The following is a 13505-nucleotide window of genomic DNA, read 5'->3' on the forward strand; positions in this document are numbered from 1 at the left end:
TTCTTTGAAATCTATGGTGTGAGGTTGCCTCCAATAGCATATTTTACCTGATATGGAATATTCATGTTATCTCTTGTAGTACGATCCGACCTCATGACAATACGGAATAAGTTTGAACCCAGAATGAAACCTGGTTTTGCAGATTTTTGCACCCCTGTGGTTGTTCACTGAATAGATTCATGAGGCTGCCAGTGTTCTATTGATGCGGAAACACAATTTTATTGCACACCCAGAATACTATCACTTCTATGTTTCACTTTTTTTTTTTAATTTCTTTCTTAAATGATTCTTTTTAGTTTTCCTCCTTGGTCTGCTGGAACAGTTTTAAGGTATATTTTCAGTTCCAATGGCCTGGAATCCTCTTCAGTTCTGACAGCCAAAAGATTTCCACAAACTCTCAACCTTTAGATCCTACAAACTACCCTGCTGCTATGGTAAAGCAGTTCTGCTGGACTGAACTTTATTCTTCTTTGTGGCTGAAACTGAAAACCTGATTCTTCCAAATGGAACTCAAACTAAACAGTCATCATCCCATGATCATTTGTTTTTCTGTATCATAAACTGAGCAGGTAAACACTTAATGAACTAACATTACAGATATCTGGTTAGACCTGTAATAAGTCACATGCTTTCTTGGAAATGATATACTTGGGTCAGTTTTTCCAAATGGCCTTCTGACCTTTTCTAAAAACAAGTTTCCACTACCAAACTGAAACCAAAACCTGTCTGCCTTAATTATAAAAATCCCAATTCTCAAATGATACATATTTACCATACCCTTACCAAAGAAACTGGGTGTGGATTGTGGTATTGGTGCATCCAACAAATGTATACAAACATTCTCAGACACCCAATATTAAGCTGAAGGGTTACAACAGAAGGGTATGCTTTTAATAAGGTTTCAAGCTTCAAGTGGTTCCAGGTAAGAGTCTGTAAAACAGAACTGCATACTCCTGTGATCCCAGCTGATGATACCATTGGACAGCAAGATTCTGGAGTGAAACCTGCCTGATAGGTCTTTTTTTCACTTTTAATTAATGTACTTGGTTATTCACTGAGACATTGCCAAGTGAGGCTGCAGGGTTTTGTTTTAACAACTAAACAGAATTTTATTACACAAAAGACAAAAAAACAGAAAAAAACAAACCATCTGGACATAGAACAGTTAGAAAGATCTCAAAACCTAGCAAAATCAAGTTTCAACTTATTTCCCAACACCATCACTTTACAGTAATTCAATCCAGAGAAATTACACCTACATCAAATCTTGGAGCTTGACTTAACTGATTTGTTCTGTTGCTAACCTATGATCTGTGAAGTTGTCTTGCATAAATATCACAAACCTGAAAAATCAGGAAAGTATAAGCTCTAATAACCTTCAGATTTCTAACCAAACACCCCTGATCTAGAGACTGCACAAAATAAACACTTCTACTGAGAATTTATCCCTCTAACTCTTCTGATGGGGAAACAAAGACTTGCGGAGGGGACTGCATTTGCTTCTGACCCCAATCAGGTCTCCTCTGAACTGCCACAAAACTTTAGATCTGTTTTCTAAAACCAAAAGAAAATCAATCCTTGCTAATTCCAAACCGAAATTAAGTTAATGGCATTTAATGTTTAGTCCAACTGAATAAACAATTTTCACTAGCTTTCTAGAGGTGTCCTGCTCTTTGATACCTACGAAATTAGGTTACTGTTCCCTAAGGACTGTCTGACCTAATTTTCTTTTCTGAGCCCTTCACAGAAGTAACAAACACTCCTGTACCTCTATTTTCAAATCCAAACTCTAAAAATGTCATTAATATATAAAAGCTCACATTTTCATCATGTTTGAGTGATTTGTAATTTTGTAACTTAGTAAAAGTGCCACTGGATGTCCATTCCATAATGAGGTTTCTGCTATCATGATTCAGCCTTTTTAAAAAGTTGACAATTTTTAAGACAAAGTCACCTTAGAAATGCTCTTGGACTTCTGTGCATGCTGATTTTTAAAAACTGCTGTTTTCTTGGCAACCCAGACTTTGCAGCTGTGTTCTGAGAGAGATTTTGCCTCTTTGCTAATACATAAGTACTGGTAACCATTTTATTTCCAAACAATTTCGGGCACAAATGTCTGGGATATATTAAGGTTACACAGAAGCATGTTTCAAATGATCCAAGATAAGCTGGAATGAGAGATCTTTGTAATAGCACTGGACCTGAGGCTATGATGATGATGATGTTATGAGTGTGTCTCTTTAAAAAAAAAAAAAATACTGGCTGCGATTGTAAAGGAGCTGGAAGGCCACCATGAAACCACTCGATTTGTTGTAAAAGCTCATCTTGTTCACTGTCTTCTGTCATCCTTATCTAGTCTGTCTTACATGTGACTTCAGTCCTCCGTAAAGTAGTTGATTCTTAACTGCCCTCTGGGCAATTAGGGATGGATAATTGCTGAAATAGATGAGGTACAGGATGAAGAACATATTCAAAACTTTCTCAATCAGTTGTATTTTTCCCTTGATTATATTACCCTTCTGTATTTATGAATTATTTGAGACTTCTTACAAAAGTGTTGCCTGTCAATTTTCATTCTACTTTTTAAATGTTTTTAAACTAATTTAAAGGGTTTCAATTAATACATTAAATTTTCTACTTTCGTATATATATATATATATAATTAGTTCATTCCTGTATATATGTCAACTGATAATTGAATGCAAGGCTAGAATGAAACATAGCTAATAGTTGCTGTTAACATGAGTGCTTCATGTTTACTGATTTAAGTGGGAAGTTAGAGACAAAATTTAAAATCCATCTGTAAATGCTCAACTGTCAATAAAAAGTTTATATTAAATGACTTGTGTAATTTTTATGAAATTATGGATCTTTAGACAATCGTGCCATTGAAAGTAAACTTGTATGTTGATTAAATGTCACTGAGGGAAAGAGATCTGTTAATTATAATGTTATAATTATAAATAAATCTTCATACACCTAGCTCACTGGCACGTCCATCTTTGTTTCAAATGACCTTCTTCTTTTTTCTCTATCAATCCAAAGACTGCAGAACTGGGAATGAGAGCACCAAGATGGATTCGAGACAACGAAGTTACTTTGTGTATGAAATGTAAGGAACCCTTCAATGCACTGACTAGACGAAGACATCATTGCCGTGCATGTGGATATGTAAGTGGACTCTGATCCAAAATGCTGGACTTGCAGTACACATTTGTTAACTGTTCGAACTATTGGTACCTGCTGTAAGTTGGAAAATGCACTATTTTAATATGGAAAATACAATTCTTTATCATGCTAATGTCCTTCACCAATATTTGAGCTGTTCTGAGCTTTGTTCACTTTGGAAATAATTTTTGTTTCTTGCTCATTGTTGTAAAAATTATTTGCATAGGACCCTCCACATTCCACCCACACAGGCTAAAAGCATAAGAACTGGAGACGTTATATGACCTTCATGCTTGTTCTGCCAGTCAGCATGGCAAAGGCCAAGCCCGGTATATCAATTCTGTTTTCCAGCCGTATCGTCTTATTTTTTAAATTCCCTTATTGTCCAAAAATGTATCAATGATTCAGCATCCACAGTCATCTGAGGTAGAGAATTCTAACTTAACAATAGTCTTAAGAAATTTTTCATCTCCTTGTCAAATAACTGATTCTTTATCCTGAGACCATGAACCTAGTTTCAGGTTCTGTAGTTCAGAGAAACCGCCTCTTGAGCCCTCTCAGAATATATGGGCACAAAATTTGATTTCATAGTATCCCTGGAGTACAGGCTACTGAAGCTGAAAGTCTTGCATTTCAGACATGCAACATCTCGAACCACTTCAGACAAAGCCCACGTGGTGTGCCATTCTGGGAAGAACACCATGCTAGGGTGTAATGTATTCATCTAAAGCTTTGCAACTTTCAGATCATATCAAACAACCATAAGTGCAGGTCCACTTTACACAATTTGCTTGTCACTCACCAAAGAACATTGATAAAGCTGCAAGAGGGACAGGGAATCACCACTCTCATTACTTAAAAGGCCAGGCATCCAACTTGGGGAAAAAAATTGATTTTAGTCTAACATATGCAATTGCGAGATTTCTGGAAGTACTTGGGAGCATATTTTTAGATGGGTTGTGATGACTTATAGGACATAGCAGAATATTCTGCTGTACCTTCATAGGTAGGACAGAAGATTTGGTGGCATGTTCTCTCAAAGACTGCAATGGATACAAAAGCTGTATTTTCTAGGTCTATAACATGACCAGCAGACAGAGCAGAGGCCTCCAAAAGAAGAACTCTATACAGTGCTCTTTTGTAGTGTTTAAGCCCAATTCCTTGACCGTGAAATGTCTGGCAGGTCAACCAATGTACTCTGCATCCATGTACATGGCTGTCGTTACTGACCCAATCCTATCCTGTTGAAGGCTTTGAGTCCTTTTTTGTAGCAGAATTAATTAGTGTCAATTTTTTTTTTTTGTGCTTTTGTGAAGTGGTTTGCAATATTTAACTAAAATAAAGGGGCTATATAAATACAACCTGCTGCTTATACTGTTATTTATCTTCAAGATGCTGGTTGAACAGAAAATTACATAAATAATTACATTTTCAGCTCTCAACTTTATTTTGATTGCACCTCTTTCTCTTTTTTAGGTTGTATGTTGGAAGTGCTCTGATTATAAAGCAAGCCTGGCATATGATGGTAACAAGCCCAGCAAAGTATGTAAAGACTGTTATATCATTATAACAGGAAAAACTGACAGTGAGGAGAAGGATGATAAGAAAAAGAAAGGAATTCTTGAGGTAGAGTTCTAGTTTTTCCTAAGTGTGATAATGTGGGTGTACAACTAGCTTTCTCTTCTTTAGGTTTCTGTTGTTTATAGTTTTTTAAAAATAAAGTTCAGCTCCATGAGGCCATCTACATTCTAACTTTAAATGAAATGAATCAGATTTGTAGATTTTACCTCTTATTGTTCTAGTAGATGAGAAAATTTCATTTCAATATAGGTGTTGTCCAAGATTTTCTTAATGCCATTCATAGGATAGGACCATTGCTGGCAAGTTGGCAATTATTTCCCTCTTTAATTGCCCTTGAAGATGTGGTGAGCTGCTGCCTTAAATACAGTGAGTGGTTTGCTACACCACTTCACAGGGCAGTTGAGAATCAACCAAATTGCTATGGGTCTGGAGTCACAGGATAAATTAGGTAAAAATGGCGGACTTGAGAGCATAAATGAACCAGGTTTTTTTTTTACAACAACCTGATAGTTTTGTGGTCACTATCATTGTTAGCTTCTCATTTTAGATTTAATGAATTGTAAATACACTTCTGATTGGTGAATGTAAGATTTGAACTTTGGTATTTACCATTTGTTCACTAAAGGCACTCTGAATCTGATCTAATTACCTAACCAATTTTGTTACTATAGAGGGGTATTCTGTTTCTCATGAGCTGAGTCACCAGTGTTACAGTGGCCATTTATTAATGATAGATAAATTGTACCTATTTCTTGACTGTAGTGAATTAAAATTGTTTTTACATTTTTTAATATTTGTCCATCATTCACCTGTTTCAGATTGAGGCTGCTGAGGTCTCAGAAAATTGCATCATCTGTGACTTTCTTCACTATCTAGAGAAACCTGCTAAACCTTGGCAGAAAGTGTGGTGTGTGGTGCCCAAGAATGAAGGATTGGTTCTTTATATGTATGGAGCTCCCCAGGTATGAATAAAGAACCTTTTTTTAAAAAAAAAAAAAAAAAAAAATCATGTTAAGTGTATAAAGTCTACAGATTTTTATCAAGGATCCCTACTATGATGAGTCCAGATCACTTTCATATCAGCAGAGAGGGGTACCTGGTGATAATCTGTGATACTTACTGCAAGGGAATAAGATTGGACTTGTTCATGATGTGACTTCTTCCAGCCAAAGGTTTGGGAATGTCTCCTATGTAGTCACTCCCTTGCAGAATTGTGCACCTTTTCATCCAGACAAACAGTTGTGTGCAAATGTTTACATCGAAGCTGAGGTTTAGTTATACTGGAGGTTTTAACCCATGTAATGCTGATGTGTACCATAATGTTCTGCAGATCTACAGCAATGAAGTTCCCACAGCATTATTTCTGGGTAACTATCAGTTTTTTTTTCCTTAAGAAGGAGGGGAATATCCCTCTGAGTTTCAGTCTGATAGATAAATCACAGGTAATTTAAAGAAGTAAGATGGAAAAGCAGAATTTAAAATGACTAGTGGTTCAAAACAAAGACATGTATTGAATAGGAAATAAGTAAGAATAAGCAGACATTTCTTCTATTACAGTTGCAACTCAATGTTGTGTTTCTCCTTGGGGAATAAAATGTAACACCTTTTCATAGTTAACAAATATCCCAAATCACTTTATAGCCAGTGAAGTTATTCTAAAGTATAGTTGTTATATGAATATTTTATAGAGGGATTCTTGTGAAACCAATGCACAAACAGATTTGATGCCCTGCAATGGGAGGGAGGGGGTGGGGGGAATGGCAGGCATGATGAGGACTTGGCGTAGGAAGTGGTAGTTATTGGGAATGAGTTGGGAGTGGCAGTTCAGTCTCCCAGTGCGAGATCAGAGGAGCAATCCAGATTCTCAACTCCTTGTTCAGGTGCATTCTATAGGAATTCTAGTAGTGCTGACTTACTCAAAGCAAACCACTGTTGTAATAGGGACCTTGAGCAGATCTTTTCCCCTTTAATTTCCCAGAGGCAAATGCTTCAGTCATGGGTAAAGGATGCTTCTTGTTCACGTTGATGGACAAACTTGCAGCTGACTGTGTACATGTAATTTCTGTCAGCCATTTTGTAATGCAGGTACTATGTGGCCTAAATTCTGTGTTCCTAAATTCAAAGTCATTGCCAAATGAACAAATGAAATCATTGGGGAAATAGTCATAACAATTTAAGGCATGCATCTTGTACCAGAAACTGTAATGGAACTAGATAGAGTTTTAAAGGGAAGATGATGCTTAAAGAATACAGGAAAAGATCAGAATGGGACTAAGTGGGTAGATCATTTGGAAAACTCACAAAGGTCACTTTTTACACTAAATCTTATGGAAGTGCCCTAAAACAGAACAAAACAGCCAGAAATACAAACATGCAAATAAAGACAGAGAAAAGGGAATTGGCTATTCATTTTCTGATTCAAAATGTAATTTGAAAAGTGAAACCTCTAGGTGGTTGAAACAGTTGGAAATTGAAACTGAAAATAATGAAAAACTGTTCATTGAACAGAATAGCTAATGGGCAATTATTGCAAAAGGGGCAAATTATACTTTCACATTCTGAAGGTAATACACACATTGTGCAATTATTGAGGAGGTTATGCTTCAGTTATACAGGGCACTAGCGTTGTCTCTAGTGCAGTGCATAGTAATAGTTACCTTTTAATGAAGGATGTAAATGCATTGGAGGCAGTTCAGAGGAGGTTTACCAGATTGATACCTGGAATGGGATGCTGTCCTGTGAGTAAAGGTTAGACAGGCCAGGCTTGTATCTGCTCAAGTTTAAAAGAGTAAGTGGTGACTTGATTTGAAACATATGTGAACCTAAAGGGTCTTGCCAGGGTGGTTGTGGATAGAATGTTTCCTCTTTTATGGGAAGGTCTAGAACTCAGGGACATTGTTTAAAGATTAGGGACTATCTATTTAAAATGGATGAAGTGATTCTTTTTGTGAGGATCATGAATCTTTGTAATTCACTTCCTTTTCAGGAAGTGGACACGGGGTCCTTGAATGTTTTTAAAGCAAAGATGGAAAGGTTCATCTTAAGTAAGAAGGTGAAATGTTATCCAGGGTAAGCTTGAATCTGGATTTGAGGTTACAATCAGATGATCTTGATCTTATTGAATGGCAGAGCAGGCTCAACAGGCTGAATGGCCTTCTGCTTCTGATTTCATATGTTCATATCACAATATTCAACACACGCTTTTTTGTAACGGACTTTAAGTGCAAACTTTAGTTGAGAAGTTGGTGGACCAGTTCTGAATAGAAGTTCTTAGAATCACAGGATTCTTAACGGGTAAACCAACCAGTTGTAAGCACTCTGCAGGTATTCAAAACAGTTTGGGACAGTAAGACATTAGCTGGTTAATTCTGATGAACATGAATTAGAAATATTATCTATTTTTACTTTGTTGACATTACTTGACTGAAATTTCATAAATGCTTAATAACTATCAGTTTTTGCAAAGCAAATAGCTTCTGGTTTATTTAATGTTTTATGCCGTTGTCTAACCGGACAGTGCAAGCAAGTTAACAAACAGTAGGAAGTCAACAGAGTACGTGACTGGGAGAGATGGAAGGATTGCTATAAAAGTTGATATCAAAATGTGAGAGATTCAGCCCGGTGAATACCACCAGTTTATTGTATTAAAACTTTGAAGCAGTTGCTGTGAATGTTATGCGCAGAGATTATAAACGCTCTCTTGAGTTAACCCTTGTGTTCCTACTGCTCCATTGCTGTCTCAAAACAGGTCACCAGCAGAAGAAACTAATGTATGGAACAGAAGTACTAACCTACCAGTGCGTTCCCATCCAATCTGATCTTTTAGGCAGATCTACATATTGGTTACCAGCCATATGCTGGATAAGGCAGTTAGGTTCCAAAACCTGAGCATCTCTAAACAATTTATCCAAAATGTAACTCTCCAAGTCACTGGAACTTGATGGTGGTTTTTTTCAATTATTGAGTAATCAAGTATTGTTTTTGGAATTGCATTTCATAAAATTACTTACACTTTCTTACATTTTCTCTAGGACGTGAAGGCACTGGCCACTATTCCTCTTCTTGGCTACACAATAGAAGACAATCCAAAGGGTGTTGATATGTCTCATGTGTTTAGACTTAAACAGTCGAGATTCATCCATACTTTTGCTGCAGACTCTAATGATCAGAAACAGCATTGGCTGAGAATCATCAACATGGCTGCAAAGGGAGAAATACCAACTGACAATGATGATGTTGGTAGTGATGACTCCTCTACTTGGCGACTAAGCAGCCAGCCTGAGGTAGACCAAGCTATTAACAGCTGACATGGAGGGTTCAAAGCTACTCAGTGACAGCTTGAGGCATGAGCGATCCTTTACATGCAACAAAAAATCAAATCGCTCCTTTAAATGAAATGTGTTCACTGTATCTGACTTCTTCACCCTGAACTAATTCTGCAGCAATCACAAACTACATTTGTTCAGTCACACTTGAAGCTATTCACTCCAAATCCCTCAAACATTCATGAATCCCTAAAGACTGTCTAGCATCAACTTTCTAGTACAAAATAGCTGGGCAATTAAGTCAGATTTAAATTGAGGTGGTCTCATTATGAATTCCTTCTGTTTGGTTGCTGTTAATCCAAGATTTGATATGTGTGAAATCTGAAGTTCTGATGGACATCTCAGATATCCATATCTCCCAGTTTTGTTTTAAATCTGCTTTCACCAAAAGAAGTACTCACCCAAGTCATTTTAGAAAATATTAGTCTGTGTTTAGACATTGTTTCTCAGTCTTCTAAAAAATATTGACCTTGTGTATTAACATTGCAGAGGTTTAACAATTTATTTTTTAAAGCTGCAGTATCCCTTCATTGCCTTGGTCAATGTAGCAATTAAGGAAACTCAAAGAATTTGTGGATATTTATGTGCATGGTGTGGTTTATTTATCTGGAGCTACTGTAAGAGTTTAAGTTTTGAAATGTAAAATAATTGAAGGTGGTGGACAGGAGCCACAATAAATGCTGCACGACAGAATGGCAAGAACTATCATCACACAGTATAAAAAGCAGGTTAATCTTTGATTACTGGAAAATTACTTAAGCAAAGTGAGCCCCTGCCCTTGGCTGCATGAACTGTTAATTGAGAATTTATTATTGAGCAAGTGCCATTTTATTGTTCTTGATTTATTTTCTGTGTTTTTGGCAGTGTCCTTTGAGTAGGACAATTAGACTCTCATTGTGAATGGCACATGGAGTCATGAGAGTCACTTCATGTAATATGGGAGAAAAAATGATTACAAAAATTAAATAAGGCAATCATTCATCTCCTATATGGGGAGCAAAAAGATATATCTATACAAATGTTGATTTCAATTTCTCTTTCTAAAAAAAAAGACAAAGATAATAGCACACTAATACAGAGGGTAAAACGATGGCAAACAAATGACCCAGATAAATCTGAGTCTGCTCTAACTCCTTTCTATCAATTGATGTAAATATGTATAAATTCTCAATTTTTACAGTAAAATTATGAAATCAAGTGACAGTTTTAAGTATTTTATAATAAACCATAAACAAGACTCACTGACCTATAATGAAAGAATAGGTTGGAAAGAAACAGGATTTCTAGTTATAATGGAATTTCAAAATGGGTTATGACAACATTTGTCACGTCCTAACATATGCATTATTTTCAAACTTCATTTAGAGAAGCTGAAATAATAATCATGCATTAGATCTCTGGCAAATTTACCTAGACCACTGATCACTCCACTGAATAGCAAATTGTTAAGCGCATGTGGCAAGAATTGCAAGTGTCTGAAATTGCATTGCATGACATGGCAGAACAGTGGTCTGTCGTAATTGTCGTTGGTTAGTACCTGCTCCTTGTGCAAGTTCTGAGTTATAAAATGATCAGAAGGGATACTTCAACTTTAATTCCAGTGTAGCATTTGAATTTTTTTTTTGTGTAGAGCTGGATTTTTTGGGATTTGTTTTCTTTTCTGGACTTGCAACTAAATGACAGCACTTTATGGTAATGTCTAATAGAAGGAATATGATGTGTATTTTTGCAAGACCAGTATGCAAGTTGCAACATCACAGAAGTAAATTTCCTCCATTTGATGACTAACAACATCCAAATCTGTATAATTTTCTGGAATTTTCCTGATCCCCAAGTCATAATAAAGCAAATAAAATAGTTTGCAAATACTTTTGCTCGTTAATGGTGCCCCCTTTAAAAGGAATATTTCAGCCCCCATAACACTACCTTTTTAAACAGAAAGCACTGAAATTTATGGTCTCCTGTTTCCCAACACCACCATGACCTGTTCCACCAATACCTATTTGCTGTTCTAAGGAATTTCTAACATTTGTTAATTATATTTTGTCCCAGCACTCCTGCATGCTTAGCACTATTTTGAGCCTTCTGCCTGTGTTTCTGCACCACAATTTGCAACCGTCAGGATTGCTCCCTAAGCAAAAATGTTATTCAAGACCACGACTGTGGATCATCATCAAGATACTACTGTCAGCCACATTTCAACTTAGAGGTAGATGCACCATGTCGTGTAGTTTAAACACTCCATTAGGAACAGAAATACAACATAACTGGTTTTAGCTTTTATTTCATACAGTAAAAGGACCATTTTACAACAATTTTCCCTACTGATCACTTGCAATAATCACCATCCTCATTTTCATCCAGTGAAATTAAGAAACGTACATGTGATTTTCCCTTTTATTCCACATTACCTTTTCTGTTGACAAGTGCTATGAATTTTGAAACCTGTTTGCTCCATCCTGCAGACAATGCCTCTAAATGGCTGCAACTCTAATTGCAGGACTTGGTTTTTGTATTTTTTTTTGTTTCAAATGTTATTCTGTCATCTTTGTAAAGTTAGCTGGTCACGACCCTGCTTAAGCTATATTGGCAATTGAACATTTTAGTACATGTTGACTGCATCTTGATACTACACTTAATTTATAGGCAAATTGAAAATGATTTGCAGGGTTTGTTAATATTGTCAATCATGGGCACAAGAAAATTATGTATATACATTTTGGTTTTAAATTTCCAATCAGTACAATATTAAAACTGAATTAATACATGCACACTATATTATAGAATTGTTTAAAATTTGTTATTCCTAATAGAACTATATGCCACCTTGCATGTTTCCTGTTACAGGCAGGTAAATGGAACCAAGAGATCACTCTGCGCTAATTCATCGACTGTCATTAAGTGATAAGAGCTTATTTATTTGTTCTGTTTCTTCCTCATCTCTGAGGAGAAATGCCTCAGACTCGCCCAGTGATGATCAAACTTGCCTAAACAAGAGTTTGAAAAACAACTTGCCAAGTGTTTGAACTGGCTACCTCGATCTTGAGAGTCAAGTGCCTTCAAAACTTGGATCATTGTGTTAGTGAAGATTTTTAGGCCAACTCCAATAATTCATAGTTGCAAATACATGGTGTACTGTTAAAAATTTATATGACATGTCTAGTGCAAATTTAACATTTAAATATTAAAAATTCATATGTGCTAAATCAGATGATGGTAGGAAATTGACTATTTTGGCTACCAAACAAAATGAAACATGGATGTTCATTTGGTTTCAACCAGGAAGTCAAAGATAAATGGGAAACTGTTAATTTCCTCAATGCCACTTAGCTTTGCTTCAAATGTCAAGGTTTTACATTTTCAAAGTGTTTGTTGAATACATGGACTTGTAAATGTCTATGCTTGCAAAATTTCTCACAACCTACCTCTAATACCATGTACAACTGGAACAGTACTTTGTTCTGTCAAAATGGAGTTTAAGTGTAGAAACTTTGCAAAAAGTCTTAGCAGAATTGAGAATTTTATTTAAGGAACTTGAGTACAATTTGCTGTTCAGATGTCCCATCATTTATCAAAAGTAATGTACATATAAATGAAATCAACTAAGCGATGTTCTCTGAAATTCTGCTATTGTTTTCCAAAAATGTCTTTGAATTCAATCATTCACTCACTTACAGAGCTTTACTTGAGTTACTCATTTAGTACTGTTAATGAAAAGCAGTGAAATCAAATGTATATGAAGGTGGCTGTATAATTAAAGAGATTGGCTGTGCCAAAATATTCAAAGCTCTTTTTATAAAAACATTGCTATTCGTACCATTTACTCTTCATATTTTCCCATCTGGAACAATGCAGTAATCATACACAGCCCTTTTCAACCATTTCAGAATGTGATTTCAGATGATTCCTACTGATTTGTTTTTATATTAAATTAATTATAATATTAAGGTAAACTGCTTATAACAACTTACAAAGAAATACTTTTCTTGAGCACTGAATGTCACAAAATATTTTACAATATATAAGTGTAGTGTTTGTAGGAAATGTGCTCAATTAGTTTGCAGTGACACCAATAGGATAATCAGGTGATCAATTTTTCTAATATTTTTATACAGGCATAAATATTGACCAGAATTCTGGGGATCACTCCCTTGCTCTTCTTTGAATTGGTCCTATGTCCATCTTTTGCACCAGTCAAGCAAAGAGATGGACCTGTTTAAAGTCTCACCTGAAAGATGGCATTTCTGCCAGCACAGTCACTTACCAAGCTACTACTCAGATCACATTAACCTATCTGAGGTATAATTTTCAAATCAATTTTCTTACCCATTGGAAATGGTAAAGCTAACTAATGTCTGGAGCAGTAGCTAATTTGTTTCAATTAGCTTTAATCTGCTTGTCTTGATTCCAAATGTATTCATCTTTCTCTAG

General features: G+C 35.9%; 1 protein-coding gene across 1 annotated transcript in view; it reads left to right on the top strand.

Moving 5' to 3' along the window:
- fgd4a (FYVE, RhoGEF and PH domain containing 4a) overlaps positions 1-12860 on the top strand; it is a 202763-nt gene extending 189903 nt beyond the window's left edge. Inside the window, exons 15-18 of the mRNA XM_048607838.1 lie at positions 3046-3171; positions 4645-4794; positions 5568-5711; positions 8781-12860. Of these exons, the coding sequence (XP_048463795.1) occupies positions 3046-3171; positions 4645-4794; positions 5568-5711; positions 8781-9056 (696 nt within the window). The 3' untranslated portion in view covers positions 9057-12860. The remainder of the gene's footprint in view (positions 1-3045; positions 3172-4644; positions 4795-5567; positions 5712-8780) is intronic.
- Positions 12861-13505: the final 645 nt, after the last annotated feature.

Source organism: Rhincodon typus, chromosome 18 (assembly GCF_021869965.1).
Source record: "Rhincodon typus isolate 14 chromosome 18, sRhiTyp1.1, whole genome shotgun sequence".
Taxonomy (NCBI): domain Eukaryota; kingdom Metazoa; phylum Chordata; class Chondrichthyes; order Orectolobiformes; family Rhincodontidae; genus Rhincodon; species Rhincodon typus.